At 40.9% G+C, this 15887-nt stretch overlaps 2 protein-coding genes across 4 annotated transcripts in view; both read right to left on the bottom strand.

Moving 5' to 3' along the window:
- Nucleotides 1-9301, bottom strand: part of kdm5bb (lysine demethylase 5Bb) — a 35509-nt gene extending 26208 nt beyond the window's left edge. For 2 of the 3 annotated variants that reach the window (XM_020458930.2, XM_031803778.1), the window contains exons 1-7: nucleotides 8967-9301; nucleotides 6029-6106; nucleotides 2631-2753; nucleotides 1966-2136; nucleotides 856-912; nucleotides 392-592; nucleotides 61-160 (exon numbers count right to left, since the gene is read on the bottom strand). In XM_020458930.2, the coding sequence (XP_020314519.1) occupies nucleotides 61-160; nucleotides 392-592; nucleotides 856-912; nucleotides 1966-2136; nucleotides 2631-2753; nucleotides 6029-6106; nucleotides 8967-9119 (883 nt within the window). In that variant the 5' untranslated portion in view covers nucleotides 9120-9301. The remainder of the gene's footprint in view (nucleotides 1-60; nucleotides 161-391; nucleotides 593-855; nucleotides 913-1965; nucleotides 2137-2630; nucleotides 2754-6028; nucleotides 6107-8966) is intronic. The other variant, XM_020458931.2, reaches the window with a different exon arrangement.
- Nucleotides 9302-10461: 1160 nt separating this feature from the next.
- Nucleotides 10462-15689, bottom strand: tuba5 (tubulin alpha 5). The gene is made up of 5 exons (XM_020459761.2): nucleotides 15531-15689; nucleotides 12895-13120; nucleotides 11929-12077; nucleotides 11115-11795; nucleotides 10462-11002 (listed from the first exon to the last, which is right to left on the bottom strand). The coding sequence occupies exons 1-5, from the start codon at nucleotides 15531-15533 to the stop codon at nucleotides 10703-10705; spliced, it is 1359 nt and encodes a 452-aa protein (XP_020315350.1). The 5' UTR covers nucleotides 15534-15689; the 3' UTR covers nucleotides 10462-10702.
- Between the last annotated feature and the right edge of the window lie 198 nt (nucleotides 15690-15887).

Raw genomic sequence — 15887 nt, 5'->3', positions numbered from 1 at the left:
CCGATCACACATATTGTGTCAACTCTTCTGTGGTTAAAGTAAAGCCTCGTCAGTACTGACCTGGCTCGGGCTTGGCAACAAAAGAGCCCATCCTCCTCCTCAGATTTGGTCTGTTGTTTTCACAGGGTTCAGTTCCTGGTTCTGTCTTCACACAACCCGACTGTGGGTGGAGAAATAGAGTTCTACTTAACTACAGTAAATACCACTAATGATCTTAAAGTTTATATGCAATAGAGAGAAATGTGCCAATGCATTCATGAATAATTGAGAACACTCATAAGGCTTTCGGCAAATTACATTCAAATTGGCTTTCTTATGCAACTCCTCCATTTTGTGACTTAAGTAAAGAGTAAAGTAGATGGTTACAGGGTAGTTGTACAATCTGAATTACTGGTTTTAAGAGGAGTTCTTCTGACAAGTGTGTGTGGCTCTGTGCGACAAGGGCATCCACCTCAGCTCTCATTCGCTTTGCTCTGTGGGCGCTGTTGCAGCAGGACTCGGTTGGCTCAACAAAGTGCTGCCTCTCGGTCAGGTCAGGGGGTTTACACTCCTCGTCACTCGTGTCAACTGGCAGGGTTGGCTCCTGGACAAACTGCAGGCATATACAATGTAATGCTATACAATACATAGTTAATCCTTTACAAAATGTAGAATAAACATACAACCAACAACAAATCAAAAGACATGGCACACATCTATGGCAGCAAGGACACCCAGACTATGGCAGCGGTGCACAGACAAAGCACTATGAGACCATTTTAAACAAAGAATGGTTGTATTGCAGTCTAACATGTCTGTGTAACCAAAAATGTGCTATCTGTTAATTATTAGATAATAACCATGAGGCAGACATACCGTGTCAAGTTCAGGAGCAGACACTAAGCGCATCAGCTTGGACGCAAGCTCTGGTGCCTAAAGCAAGAGAGAGCTTCCAAAGTTAACAACAACGACCCAATCTATGTTCACTCTGTATGCTCTCTCTACAGTGTTCAATAAATGGATTCAAAATTGAAAACGATCCTCACTGGACATTAGACAAACATACTTCCCGCATAACAGCAGTAAAACTGTTGTTGAACAGTGCTCAACTTGCCTACAGATGAGCCAACCAAGTGCTTAATAAAGCATTAGCTGATTCATAAAGCTCTGAGTGCAATGCGAATAGACACAGACAGATTAACCATGAGTGTTAGGCAGGGGTTGGAACCGATTCAGGGAACAGAACCGAAAACCAGAAAAGAATGACATTTTCTGAGGAACAGAACGGAGAACAAAAGTGATCTATACTGTTCTGGAACAGAAACGTTATTTTAAAAGCATGTGAACCGGTTAAAAACGTTCTGGCCCTTTTTTCCCCGCACAGTCCCACAAAAAAACGCAACTCAAACTTTTTCCAGTGTCTGCCTGCCAGCTGAAAATGTTTGGCAGTGTGTGTGTATATGCTACCTTCCCCTCCCTCTGAAGCATGCATAGTCTACTGTAGCTACTGACATTAGAAGCGTGATTCAGAAATAAATGCTAGTTAAGGATACTAGTCTTCCTGTTTCACAATGGATGTATTAACTACAAAAAGACGTCTTTTTTATTTGTTGCCGCTCTGCACACACAAGCTTGTTAGCTAGCTCTGGTCTAGCTCTTGAAACCTCTAGGCAGCATTATGTGTAATGTAATTGAACCAAGATTCATTGAACTGAGATCCAAGGGCACACTACACTTGTCTGTCCAATGCATGTACATAGCTTGCCCCGCTCCATAGAAAGCTGCTCTATCCATTGGTCAACTAATTTAAAGTCGAGTGAAATGTAAAAAAATAACGATATAAACTGTTACTTTTTTGGGGGTTTGAATCAGTTCAGAACTTTATTTTGCTGGTCGGAAACAGTGGAATGGAACGTAAAAATAATGGTTATGTTCATAACGAAACCATTGGAAAATAATTGGTGTTGGGGCATCTGTCCAACTTACCAGGAGGTTGGCTCCGCTCTGGAAGAGGTTGTAGGGGTAGAGAAGTCTCTCATAGTGTGACCGTAAGTGAGAGCCAACAGCCTTGCCAGGAGCAAAGCCCATCTTAAGCGCAATCGCCGTCCAACGTCTATCGCGACACACAATATCAAATCCGCCCTCATCTGCAACATTCTGAAATAAAATGTGTAAAAGTTAGGTAGAGTCAGTGGATTCTGTGCAATGCTATTTAAGATGGAATAAATGTATAGTAGTTTGAAACAACGCTAAACACTAGTGATGGATAAACAAAGCTTCTTGAAACATTGAGGCTTTCCAGCCAATTGTGTCAAAAATACTTTAATTACTCAAGGCTTTGATCAACACAGTGTACACTAGTGGTACCTGCTGGTCAAAAGAATTTAGAGCAGCCAAATGATTACACATATAACGTCCCACATGCCATAGCGTGTGCGCAGGGTAGCCTTTAAGTCTTCTACCGAAACCGTTGCCAAGCCAATTAGGTAGTTGTTTGATGAAACAAAGCTTCAGACGTTGACCATGTGATCATTGATCACATGATTCTGATAAAATGATAATCGGCACACTGCTTTGAAGAAAACTGCTTAGCGATTTTGACCCATGCCTCTGAGCTCTGGTATCAAATCTATCACTACTAAACACCCAACCTTGTTGAGTTGATACAGGTCCAATATCTTCCTTTCCACATGAGGAATCTTCAGAGAACACCCCTGCAACTCCCAGAACTTTGCAATCTGGTCCAAGAAGTTAAGCTTAACTCTGGTCTGTGCCTAGGAAAGGGAAACGAGGGTGATATATTAGTCACTGTAGGAATTCTAATTTAGAGAATCAAGTGTCCTGGCTCAGCTATGTGATGCAATAAAAAAAACAGTGCACTGAAAATAAAATGTTTCTGCTGACCGGCTCCTGCGCAAGCAACCTTTGCCTTTCCTTTCACCAAAGTTTCTGAAGGGGGTGATTAATAAATGGTTGGCAGTACGCACAATAGAAAACCTTTTAGTGCTACGTCAACGAGACAACTACATTGACAGGGACCCTTACCAATCAGTTTAATTCCCCTTTATAGGCCAAGGTGTCAAAGTGGTGCACATCTTCAAGGGTATTGTTTATTAAACTAAAATCTAGGCTACACATCATGCAAAGTGACTTCCTTACCAATTTTCCCTCTAACCAGCGCGAGTGTGTGGGCCCGCAGAAGAAATATCAGCCCGCACAGAGAAGCACAAGATTGATAGTGTTAACTAAGGGGGAAAAGTTCAATGTTTCCCTTTACTCTGGGAATTGTGATCGAATCAACGCAATATTAGCCACCTTCAATGCAACATAAAACAAACTGAGCAAGACTTAGTATGTAAAACTAACTATGCAAGAGATTTTGTTGTAGGAAGGACGCATCGGATTAGGATTCTATTGCATTGACATGCAAGACTCTACACAGCCAGTACTCTACACAGACCGGTGCAGCATAACCAATCAGAGCTGCAGTAGGTCTATATGCAAATAGACCATTGCCATATATGGATCTGTGCAATTCACTTTGATATGGACTGTGTTTACAGCATGAGGGGTCGTGAGTATTTTTAATTTAACTAGTAAATTACAAATTCCTATTTATAATGGATGGCCTAGGAACAGTGGGTTAACTGCCTTGTACAGGGGCAGAACGACAGATTTTGACCTTGTCAGCTCGGGGATTCGTTTTTGCAACCTTCCGGTTACTAGTCCAACACTAACCACCTTCCTTACATTGCACTCCACGAGGAGCCTGCATGGCAGGCTGACTACCTGTTACGCGAGGGCAGCAAGAAGCCAAGGTAAGTTGCTAGCTAGCATTAAACTTCTTGTAAAAAGAAAAAACAATCTTAACATAATCACTAGTTAATTACACATGGTTGATGATATTACTAGTTTATCTAGCATGTCCTGCTTTGCATATAATCGATGCGGTGCCTGTTAATTTCTCATCGAATCACAGCCTACTTCGACAAATGTGTTATGATTTAACGAGCGCATTTGCGAAAAAAAGCAATGTCGTTGCACCAATGGACCTAACCATAAACATCAATGCCTTTCTTTAAAATCAATACACAAGTATATATTTTTAAACCTGAATATTTAGCTAATATTGCCTGCTAACGTGAATTTCTTATAACTAGGGAAATTGTGTCACTTCTCTTGCGTTCCGTGCAAGCAGTCAGGGTATATGCAGCAGTTTGGGCCGCCTGGCTCATTGCGAACTGTGTTAAGTCCATTTATCCCTAACAAAGGCCGTAATTAATTTGCAAGAATATTTATGACATAACATTGAAGGTTGTGCAATGAACAGCAATATTTAGACTTAGGGATGCCACCCGTTACCATACATAACGGTTCCGTATTCCACTGAAAGAATAAACGTTTTGTTTTCGAAATGATAGTTTCCGGATTCGACCATATTAATGACCAAAGGCTCGTATTATTTCTGTGTGTTATTATGTTATAATTAAGTCTGATTTGATATTTGATAGAGCAGTCTGACTGAGCGATGGTAGGCAGCAGCAGGCTCGGTACCATTCAAACAGCATTTAGTGCGTTTGCCAGCAGCTCTTCGCAATTCTTCAAGCATTGCAGCTGTTATGACTTCAAGCCTATCAACTCCCGAGATTAAGCTGGTGTAACCTATGTGAAATGGCTAGCTAGTTAGCCGGGTGCGCGCTAATAGCGTTTCAAACGTCACTCGCTCTGAGACTTGGAGTGGTTGTTCGCTGCTAACTTAAATGTTAGCTTTTTTACATGGCACATAGTAAAAGTGCGATATCTTCTCCAACACTTTGTTTTTGCATTATTTAAACCAAATCGAAGACGTTTCATTATTTATTTGAGGCTAAATTGATATTATGGATGTATTATATTAAGTTAAAATAAGTGTACATTCAGTATTGTTGTAATTGTCATTATTACAAATAAAAATGTGGTTTATTACAAATAAAAAAATAGTCATTAATCGGTATCCGCTTTTTTTTGTCCTCCAATAATCGGTATCAATGTTGAAAAATCATAATCGGTAGACCTCTACTAGCAACATTTCGGTTACTGGCCCAACGCTCTAACCACTAGGCTACCTGCCGCTCCAGGTAGATGCGCTTGTTTTGAGATCAAAGTGAGAGCTGCATGTAGCCACCTGTGCACATTTGCTCATATCATTTGCTAGTTAGTCCTAGTTAGTTAGTGAGCCCAGTTATAGATCATTTGTAGTCATCAATGGGGGAGTGATTGCTTCCTTCAAGAGCACAAACCTGTGCATTTCTAGACAACATTGAAAAGCGAGGCAGGTGAAGAGCTTTTATTTTTTTTAATTTTTTACTTTAAAAGGCACAGTGTTGTATTTTGAGACAGGCTTTTAAAAAAAACTTTATTTAACTAGGCAAGTCAGTTAAGAACAGATTATTATTTTCAATGACGGCCTAGGAACAGTGGGTTAACTGCCTGTTCAGGAGCAGAACAACAGGTTTGTACCTTGTCAGCTCTGGGATTTGAACTTGCAACCTTTCAGTTACTCGTCCAACACTCTAACCACTAGGCTACCCTGCCTCCCCTCCTTGAATAAGCTAAGTAGCCTATAGGCAGAGGGTAGCATAATCTGTCTGATTCTCTGTAATAATGGTATGGGAATCACACCACAAAAACATTTCCAGTCACCTTGTCTGAAGGATAAGTGGATAAACAGGTTAATGTCAAGCCCTGCATGTTTTTTTTCAAAGGTCTCATGGAATGTAGGCCTACATTGAACACCACACGTTGGCTGCTACAGTAGGCTGAATGATAGATCAGCTATTTCCATGGTAAAATGTTATGGGATGCATTTTGGTAGGCCTACATTATGATCAAATAGCCACAGTAGCCTACTTGACCACTGTCTGAAACTAACTTAAAGCAGGTACAGCCTCAGTGTTCATAGTAAACGCAAGCAGGAAGTTGCACATAATTTTCACAACGTTCAAGTTTGCGCTCAGCAGACCTGAAATTTGCTCAGTGCTGAAAACATTGAGGGAAAATTGCTCCCTACCTCCAGTTCATTTAGCCTCTGTATCCGAGGAGTGAAGTGCAGTCTGTCAACATCACATGCAAATGGAGGCTGCCAGTCCTATGAGGACACAATAAAATATTATTATTAGAATGACTTAAATATTACACATAATATCATAATAAGTAGGTATATCGCACAGCTGAAAAGATTATTCAAAGAACCACATAACACCCAGCAGTAGGGAGACATCGTACAATAAACCAGTCCTTGCCATGTATGGGACACCGATCTGTAACAAATGTTTAGCCTACAACTCTTAAGTCTGTATATTTGTCTACCGTGGTCATGGAGTTACAGTTGAAGTCGGAAGTTTACATACACCGTAGCCAACTACATTTAAACTCAGTTTTTCACAATTGCTGATATTTAATCCTAGTAAAAATTCCCCGTCTTAGGATCACCACTTTATTTTAAGAATGTGAAATGTCAGGATAATAGTAGAGAATTATTTATTTAAGCTTTTATTTCTTTCATCACATTCCATGTGGGTCAGAAGTTTACATGCTACCAAATGCCAATTGAGTGTATTGCCTTTAAATTGTTTAACTTGGGTCAAACGTTTCAGGTAGCCTTCCATAAGCTTCCCACAATAAGTTGGATGAATTTTGGCCCATTCCTCCTGACAGAGCTGGTGTAACTGAGTCAGGTTTGTAGGCCTCCTTTCTCACACATGCTTTTTCAGTTCTGCCCACAAATGTTCTATAGGATTGAGGTCAGGGCTTTTGACTTGTTGTTCTTAAGCCATTTTGCCACATATTTGGGTGTATGCTTAGGGTCATTGTCCATTTGCAAGAGCCATTTGCAACCAAACTTTAACTTCCTGACTGATGTCTTGAGATGTTGCTTCAATATATCCACATAATTTTACTTCCTCATAATGCCATCTATTTTGTGAAGTGCACCAGTCCCTCCTGCAGCAAAGCACCCACACAACATGATGCTGGCATCTATTTTTGTTTCATCAGACCAGAGGACATTTCTCCAAAAAGTACGATCTTTGTCCCCATGTGCAGTTGCAAACTGTAGTCTGGCTTTTTTATGGCAGTTTGGAGCAGTGGCTTCTTCCTTGCTGAGCGGCTTTTCAGGTTTTGTCGATAAAGGACTTGTTTTACTGTGGATATAGATACTTTTGTAACGGTTTCCTCCAGCATCTTCACAGGGTCCTTTGCGTTTGTTCTGGCACTTTTCACACCAATGTACGTTCATCTCTAGGAGACAGAACGCCTCTCCTTCCTGATCGGTATGACGGCTGTGTGGTCCCATGGTGTTTATACTTGCATACTATTGTTTGTACAGATGAACGTGGTACATTCAGGCGTTTGAAAATTGCTCCCACGGATGAACCAGACTTGTGGAGGTCTACAATTTTTTTCTGAGGTATTGGCTGATTTATTTTTTATTTTCCCATGATGTCAAGCAAAGAGGCACTGAGTTTGAAGGTAGGCCTTGAAATACATCCACAGGTACACCTCCAATTGACTCAAATGATGTCAATTAGCCTATCAGAAGCTTCTAAAGCCATGACATAATTTTCTGGAATTTTCCAAGCTGTTTAAAGGCACAGTCAACTTAGTGTATTAATCAGTAACCAGGATTTCTGAAAAACCTGGAAATGTATTGAAAGTTCACAGAAATGTTGAAACCCTACCTGACTATGGTCCGACAATGTCAAAAGGTTGCCTATTATTTTTTAATCTACCAAGCTAATCAATTAAAGACAAATGTTTCCAGAAGATACCGACCCTAATGTTACGCTTGTTTACATCGAGCTGCACTGGGGTTAAATGAAGACACCGTGGAGGCAGCGTGAGGTATGGGTCAGAAAATGTACCTCCATGCAGGGATGGGATATGCCACTGTACTCCAAATTATACCTTTATCCACACCGATACATCGACTGGAAGATTGAAATACTTATAGTTCTCTCAGAAAACTGCTCTTTTCATCCTCATCGCATGCTAGCTAGCAGTAGCCATTCTGGAATGGCAATGTCAGCCAATCAACTCCGTATGCCATTCCATAATGGCTGCTGTTATCTAGCATGAAAACAAAAAAAGGCAGTTTTCTGGGGGGAGAAAACAGTATTTCAATCTTCTCAATGGGGCTGTGTGTTTATAGGTACAATTTGGAGTACAGTGGCATATCCCATCCCTGCAATTGAGCTAAGTTTTCCAACCCATATTTCATGCTGGCTTCACAGTGTATTAATGTATCCATGATTGCGTTCAGATCCCAATGCAGCACAGTGTAAACAAGCATAACGGTAGGGTCGGTATCTTCTGCCAAAGACAAATGGTGTATATTGTTTTCTCGCCTGTTGACAAAACTACGCTGATCAGTCTTGGTAGCAAGCGGCCCAGCTGTAAGTCTCCACGTAAATTCAATTGACATAGCTAGCTTTTTTGTTTATTGAATGATGTTTGTTTTAAGTAACGTTAACTAGCTAACGTTAGCTGTTACTACTAACGTTGGCTGATTTGTCGTTTTACACTGAACTAACAGACTTCACTGTCGGTCATCGCACTAGCTAGGATAAAGGATAATCTCACGATTTGTTAGTCAGCTATAACGTTAGCTAGCTCAATTAGCTAGCACGACGATTTCAGTGATTGAAGAAGCAGTCAACATTGTCTTAACAGGTTACGTTAGCAAGCTATTTTCATTAACGTTGCCTGCTGCAGTTACACAATGCCACTAACGTCAATTCAGTTGGTCAGGTAGCTAACGTTAGCTATTAAAACTAGCTTGATTATGTAGTTAGCTAGCTATATAAACATTAATGATACAAAAGAATCAGCAGAACCTTCATCCGCCATGTTGAAAAGGTCCCTTTAACCCCCCGTGTTTGTGGTTGTCAGTTTTGTTAAAACGGTTTTAAAGAATCTGTTAAACCATTCAGCAGCTCGACCACACTTACCGGAGGCGGGCGGACCTTACAAATACCAGTTTTTTCCGCAATTGGACGAATCTTATTTATATAAGCAAAAGGATCGGCAAATTCCTCCCAGCTTGGTTCGAAGACTGGGCACTCCTGAGGCGGCTTGAACTCGTCCGGCCGAGGCTGGGTCATGGTCTTGATCCAATATTAGAGCTCAGACAACACAGGTAGCCTAGTCACAACGGTGTGTCACCTATCTTATGGTCTGTCCGGAGGTATATCCTTCTAATTTCCAATGTCAGGGTCTCTCGAAGTCAATCGGGATCAACAATACGAGGCAGCTCAGCCAAACACACATACACACACACAGTGAAACGAATGTTCTAAGGCAGTGACTACGTCCGCCTAAAAAAGTAGATACCATATAATTTTTCTAAAACCTCTTATGTTTGCAAACTCATTCTCTGACCTTAGACATCAATCGTACTGCATGTTAAACATCGTAAATCAAGATAAATTATAGGCTTTTATTACATGGATTGTGATTATTGTCGATTTCACCAATATATTTCTAAAATTATTCCTAAATATTTCAATTGTTAATCACATACATACATACATACATACATGAATATGTAAATATGTAAATATACAAATACCCGTTTGTTTTGACACGCCATTGTCGTCTTGAATTTAGTGTAATTTACACAGAATTATGTTGGAAAAGATGGAGTATAAACTACGCATAAATTACTATTTTCTTTAGTCAGAATCTAATAAAAAAATGTAAAACGAAATTGTAATGAAACATATATAGGCTATGTAGAGGCCTATTATTAAGTCACAAGATTGAATGCACCCGACTGATGTGCTCCGTGAAGTACTGTAGCACACAGTGCATTTGAAGCCTATGCTACATCCAAACCAGCATCTTCATTATAGTGTCAAATATTGTTCGTCTAACAAAACGTCGTCTTATTGACAAGTTGAATATACGTAATTGTGCACCATTTTGATTGGTAAAATTTGATTTCAGAGAATTCATTCTTGAAAATGCTTTTCATTGTATCCTCACTGGCTACTGTTTATTATTGCGGAGGGATATTTTCAGGTGACACCTTCACCGCTGCCGGATCTTGTTCTTTAAATAGCCCCGATGGGAGTATTTTGATTGGATGTATCTGCTTTGCAGGGGGCGAGCATTGATGAGTTTTAATATGTAACACAGTTTGAGGCTAGTCGCAAATTACATCGACGCGCTCCACAATAATGATCCAGAGACCATAGCCCAGTAGCAACAGCAATGAGCTCACTGAATGCAACCAGCAATGGGTTACAACTGGTTATTACATAATTATAAAATATAGACTCATAATATACTGTTAGTAACCTAAATATAAATCCTCAATACATTATTACTGAAACAGAACATGACAACAGAACGTGGGTAAGGTTCTCCAATCTACTCCTGGTTGAGTTTGGCCCTAGCTGTAACATGCTAGGGCCAAACAAAAAAATATATTTTGCAATGTTGTACTCAAGACCGATTTTATTCAGAAGCTGAAAACTATTGCAATTGCAAAACATGGCACTTTGAAACATACCGATTAACAAGGTGTTAATAAACCACAAAAAAGTGCATCTGGCTGTTTATACAACTTCAGATGTTTTTGTTCAGGGCAGGCAGATACAACAATATATTGTTACAAGAAAGAATACAAAGACAGAATATTACATTTTTAATAGACAGATTGGACATCATGGTTATTTGGTTCTTAATATTCCTCACCCGCTTCATCATCATCAGATTCTGTGCTTGTTCTGCCCAGCTCTTCATAATCCTTCTCCAGGCAAGCCATGTCTTCTCTGGCCTCAGAGAACTCTCCCTCCTCCATGCCCTCACCTACATACCAGTGCACAAAGGCACGTTTGGCATACATGAGGTCAAACTTGTGGTCCAAACGGGCCCATGCTTCAGCAATGGCAGTGGTGTTGCTCAGCATGCACACAGCCCTCTGGACTTTAGCTAGATCACCTCCAGGTACGGCAGTCGGGGGCTGATAGTTGATCCCAACCTGGCGAGATAGAAATAAAATAAACAAATGACCCCTTAGGCCGCAAAATAAATATGGTGTTCATCTCAAATCGCAATATAAACCATATACAGGAGGCAATCATGTTACTTACCTTGAAACCGGTGGGGCACCAATCCACAAACTGGATGGAACGTTTGGTCTTGATATTTTGAATAGCAGCGTTCACATCTTTGGGCACCACATCGCCACGGTACAGCATACAGCAGGCTATGTACATGCCATGGCGAGGGTCACACTTGACCATCTGATTGGCTGGCTCGAAGCAGGCAGTGGTGATCTCAGAGATGGTTAGCTGCTCATGGTAGGCCTTCTCAGCGGAGATAATGGGCGCGTAGGTGACCAGGGGGAAATGAATGCGGGGGAATGGGACTAAATTGGTCTGGAACTCTGTGAGGTCAACATTCAAGGCACCATCAAAGCGTAGGGAGGCAGTGATGGAGGAAACGATCTGACCGATCAATCTGTTGAGGTTGGTGTAGGATGGGCGCTCAACATCAAGGTTGCGGCGACAGATGTCGTAGATGGCCTCATTGTCCACCATGAAGGCACAGTCAGAGTGATCCAGGGTGGTGTGGGTGGTCAGAATGGAATTATATGGCTCTACCACAGCTGTGGACACTTGGGGAGCTGGGTAGATGGCAAACTCCAGCTTGGACTTCTTACCGTAGTCAACAGACAGGCGCTCCATCAGCAGAGAGGTGAAACCAGAGCCAGTGCCTCCTCCGAAGCTGTGGAAGATGAGGAATCCTTGTAGCCCTGTGCACTGGTCAGTCTAGGGAGAAAAACAATTGACCAACACCAGTGATGCACATATATATTGGCCTTAGCCTATATTATTACTTCATTATGACTCAAATCCTTCCTTTGACTGTATGACCAAGATCTGGTCTTAATGTGATACTTACCATTTTACGGACACGCTCCAGAACCCCGTCAATGATCTCCTTACCCACGGTGTAGTGTCCACGGGCGTAGTTATTGGCTGCATCCTCCTTTCCAGAGATGAGCTGCTCAGGATGGTAGAGCTGCCTGTACAATCCCGTCCTGACCTCATCTGCAGGGAAAACAATCACTCATCAAAAAATATAGGACATCAACTGGAAATGTCACCTAAATTACCACAGTAGTATCAATTAATTGTTGATTTGCTCTTGGTTGGCAGTCCTGTGCATTGATATTATGTAGCCTATAAAGCTGTACTTACATCCACCCACAGTGTAATGTAGATTCACAATTTGAACAATCAGATTTTTTGGTATTTATTCATGTTCAGTAGTAACACTTCTAGAACTGCTACAGTAGTGTTAGTGTTTTGATTAATGCACACTACTTAACAGACATACTGCAGTTCATTAGAAGTAACCTTGCATTTTATTCATTATTACTTGGCAAGGGCTACTTGTGTGTACTTTGGAGCAGCATATGCTGTGTGTGGGCTTTCTTTATTCATTCATCTTTTTGTTGTTGGCCCATTTGTTATTGTTGTGAAAGTTTGGGATGTTTATCACTAATAAACCCCTCATTTATTCAACATTTAATTATTTTACCATCTCTTCTTCTTTGTATCAATATTCTACACCACCACTTACCAATTACATCTGACTAGGTCCACAAATACAGCCCTTTGTACAAGCTTTCCTGAGCCACGCTCATTGAAGAAAGTGTAAAAGGGGTCATCACCGCCACCACCAATGGTCTTGTCTCTTGGATACCATGCTCCATCCAGCACAGGTCCCCGCATGCATTCCCAATTAGCACTCCTGCCTGGCCCATGAGGATGGATATGCATTTACACTACACATGTGCAATCACACACACAAACATGAATGATGGGTGGAGAGAAACAAAATGTTACAAATGAAATTGCTTACCGACCACTGTTGGCTCCAGGTCCACAAATATGGCCCTGGGAACATGGCGGCCAGAACTTCCTGTGTTAAAAAAGGTGTTGAAAGGGTCAGTCCGTGAATTAGACCCCTGGTCCTCTTCATTGAACACCCCGTCTGGCCCCACACCGTGTTCCAAGCAGAAGAGTTCCCAGCATGCATTGCCAGTCTGAACTCCCGCCTGGCCCACGTGGATGGAGATACACTCTCTCTGTTGGCAAAAAACGACAGCATGACTACTTCTTGTTCCTCAAACCATCTGGCTGAAGTGGAAAATACATCAACAGCAAAGCCCATCTGATACACAGATACTGTAAATCGGACTATATTAACACACAATGAATTCAACTATGCTGACATCTAGGATTGACTAATAACAACATTTGTGTATGTTATCTTTTCTGCTTTGGCTGGTTGTTTACACCTCAGTAAGCACAGTCAACTGAAGAGGCCGAATTAAAAGTTGATAGAAAAGCAAAACCGGATATAGAAAAAAATCAAGAAATACATTACCATGTGGTTCAAGTATTTAAAGATAATGCCAAAAGTAGAGAGCAATATGGTAGCTCCAAATTTAAAGTAACTATGTCAACTCTAAATAATGATCCCCAAAGATCCTGAACTTAAATCTGGTCAAATAAAAATTATTTATTCCTTTGATAGACAGTTTCCCAGACACAGATTGACCCTAGTCCTGGACTTGAAATCAGGGCGCTTTTTTTTTGTCCAGAACTTTTTTGTCCAGAACTAGGCCTAATCTGACTCTGGGAAACTGTACCTAAGTGTTTAAAGAATATATTTTAGGCAGACTGCCAGACACATGTTTCAGCAGGTCCAGATTCGTAGTCTTGGCACTGGATCTCAGGGGGAGGGAATTCTAGGTTCTCACAAGGTGGTAATAAACTGACATTTGAAAAGGAAATGGCATCTGGACAAATGTAAAACTAAAGTGCTGTGTAATATGCATGATACAATAAGTCACAAAGACAAATATTACTCCTAAATCAGGAATACAAAGTAACTTATTGTATGATGACGTGAAAGGGGCTTGGCATGCTTGTTATATTTTTTTAATGGCTGATTCTTTAAAAAGCACAAGGTATCATGCATAGGCCCATAGGCTATGTACTAGACTACATGTTTCGTTGATGTACACAACTGATATTGGAAGTTACTGTACCACAGTACATTACATTCCTAGACTCCTGCCTAAATACAGGTATAGTAAGCTAATATTTTGACAGATGTATTTATCATTTGAAAGTTGAAAACCTCATGAAAGTTTGTCAAGCAAGTGACTCAATCTGCTGTGTCTGCCCCCTACCAGAGACGGAAGACAACTCGCTGTTTTTTGTTGTTGTGGATCAATGAACTAAGTAGACCAGACTCAGCTGCTATTGCATTGGTGTCTTTAGGACACCCAGTAAAGTAGACCGGAACTGACTCTTTTTTTAAATGGTAAAAGGCCTGAGTGAACTATCTTCATTTGTCCACCATCTTTGCCCACACGATACCACTTTCCGCTTCCTCACACAGGCTCAACAGATTCATTTGATTCCACTCTTTCAGACACAGACAGTATACATTCCCACGCATACAGTATTACCACAGTTTCTAAATCCAGAGGCGCAACAGCGCAAGACTTCCGCGAACGCATGCCTATCTACCATTTCAGTGTTTAATTGCTATATTGTAATTACTTCGCCACCATGGCCTATTTATTTCCTTAACTTACCTCATTTGCACTCACTGTATATAGACTTTTTGTTTTCTTTTGTTCTACTGTATTATTGACTGTATGTTTAGTTTATTCCATGTGTAACTCTGTGTTGTTGTATGTGTCGAATTGCTACGCCTTATCTTGGACAGGTCGCAGTTGCAAATGAGAACTTGTTCTCAACTAGCCTACCTGGTTAAATAAAGGTGAAATAAATAAAAAACAAAGCAGACCAGGCCAGGGGTTGAGAAGTCAATGAGAGAGAGGTGAAAAAAGATTCCCTATTTCTTAATTTTCAAAAAATCTAAAGGCACAAGCTAGATTCGAGACAATGTCTTAAGTAGTTGAACATGTTATTGGTCCAACATCGTGAAAGTCACACGTTTTCATTTTCCTAAAAATCAACTACATATCGAAGGAGTGCGGTCCGCACATGCGCAGATCGGTGCGAGACGACCGTTTGACATGACATATTTCTGCGCATGAGTTTAGCTTGCCGAAGTCGCCATGACATCGCCTTCAAGTGTGATTGGGAATTTCTATTGGAGAAGCAGTTTCTGCCTATCTTCATACTATAGGCTACTCACTGTCTTTTGTATTACATTGTTGTAGGAACGTAGTAACAAAGTATCAACTTGCATACTAATGGATACATTCAATGGATAGGGGTAGGGCCCTACGCACGGCCGAGGCTATATGCATAAGGCAATAACAACTTTTTTCAAATGAAACATCTGAAATAGTCGAGTGGTCCACATTTTCAGACTGCATGAACAATACATTTGCCTTTGAGGGTGGCAAATATGAATAATAACACTGAAAATTGGGGGAAATGCACTAACCCCACTTAGAATTTCAATGCAAAAAGAGAAAAATTAAATAGTTATGTATAGTGCGGGCATACCATTTCCTCCTGTCAAGATTCGGATGATTGAAGGGTTTGAAAAAAGGGTTTGAAAATGAATACAGTAAAAGGCGCAAAAAGTTTTGCTACAGCTCCGTCGACTATGGTCACCGCCAACACAGGAATGTAGACTGGGTCTGCGCTGCACTTTGTGCGCTTGCACACTACTAAAATACCTGAGCACTCCAGTCGAATTGTCATTGGATCCCAGTGGTGACGGTGTAGGTATGATGACGTTTCAAAAAGGGATTTACATGCAACCTAAAATATGTGATTTGGTTCATACTCCATCTACATGTAGATATTGTTGTGATTTTGGGAGGTAGCCAGGTTGGAACTGAACCAGGCTCTGGCCTT

Source organism: Oncorhynchus kisutch, linkage group LG24 (assembly GCF_002021735.2).
Source record: "Oncorhynchus kisutch isolate 150728-3 linkage group LG24, Okis_V2, whole genome shotgun sequence".
In the NCBI taxonomy this organism is placed as follows: domain Eukaryota; kingdom Metazoa; phylum Chordata; class Actinopteri; order Salmoniformes; family Salmonidae; genus Oncorhynchus; species Oncorhynchus kisutch.
The sequence above is the reverse complement of the archived record's forward strand: the minus strand, read 5'-3'. Positions and strand labels throughout refer to the sequence as shown.

Excerpts from the sequence above, each read along its gene's own strand:
- tuba5 (XM_020459761.2), bottom strand. Across the intron at positions 11,796-11,928 it reads TGGAGCGTGTCCGTAAAATG|ACTGACCAGTGCACAGGGCT; the intron begins GTAAGTATCACA and ends TTTTCTCCCTAG. Across the intron at positions 11,003-11,114 it reads GGTGCCCCACCGGTTTCAAG|GTTGGGATCAACTATCAGCC; the intron begins GTAAGTAACATG and ends CTATCTCGCCAG.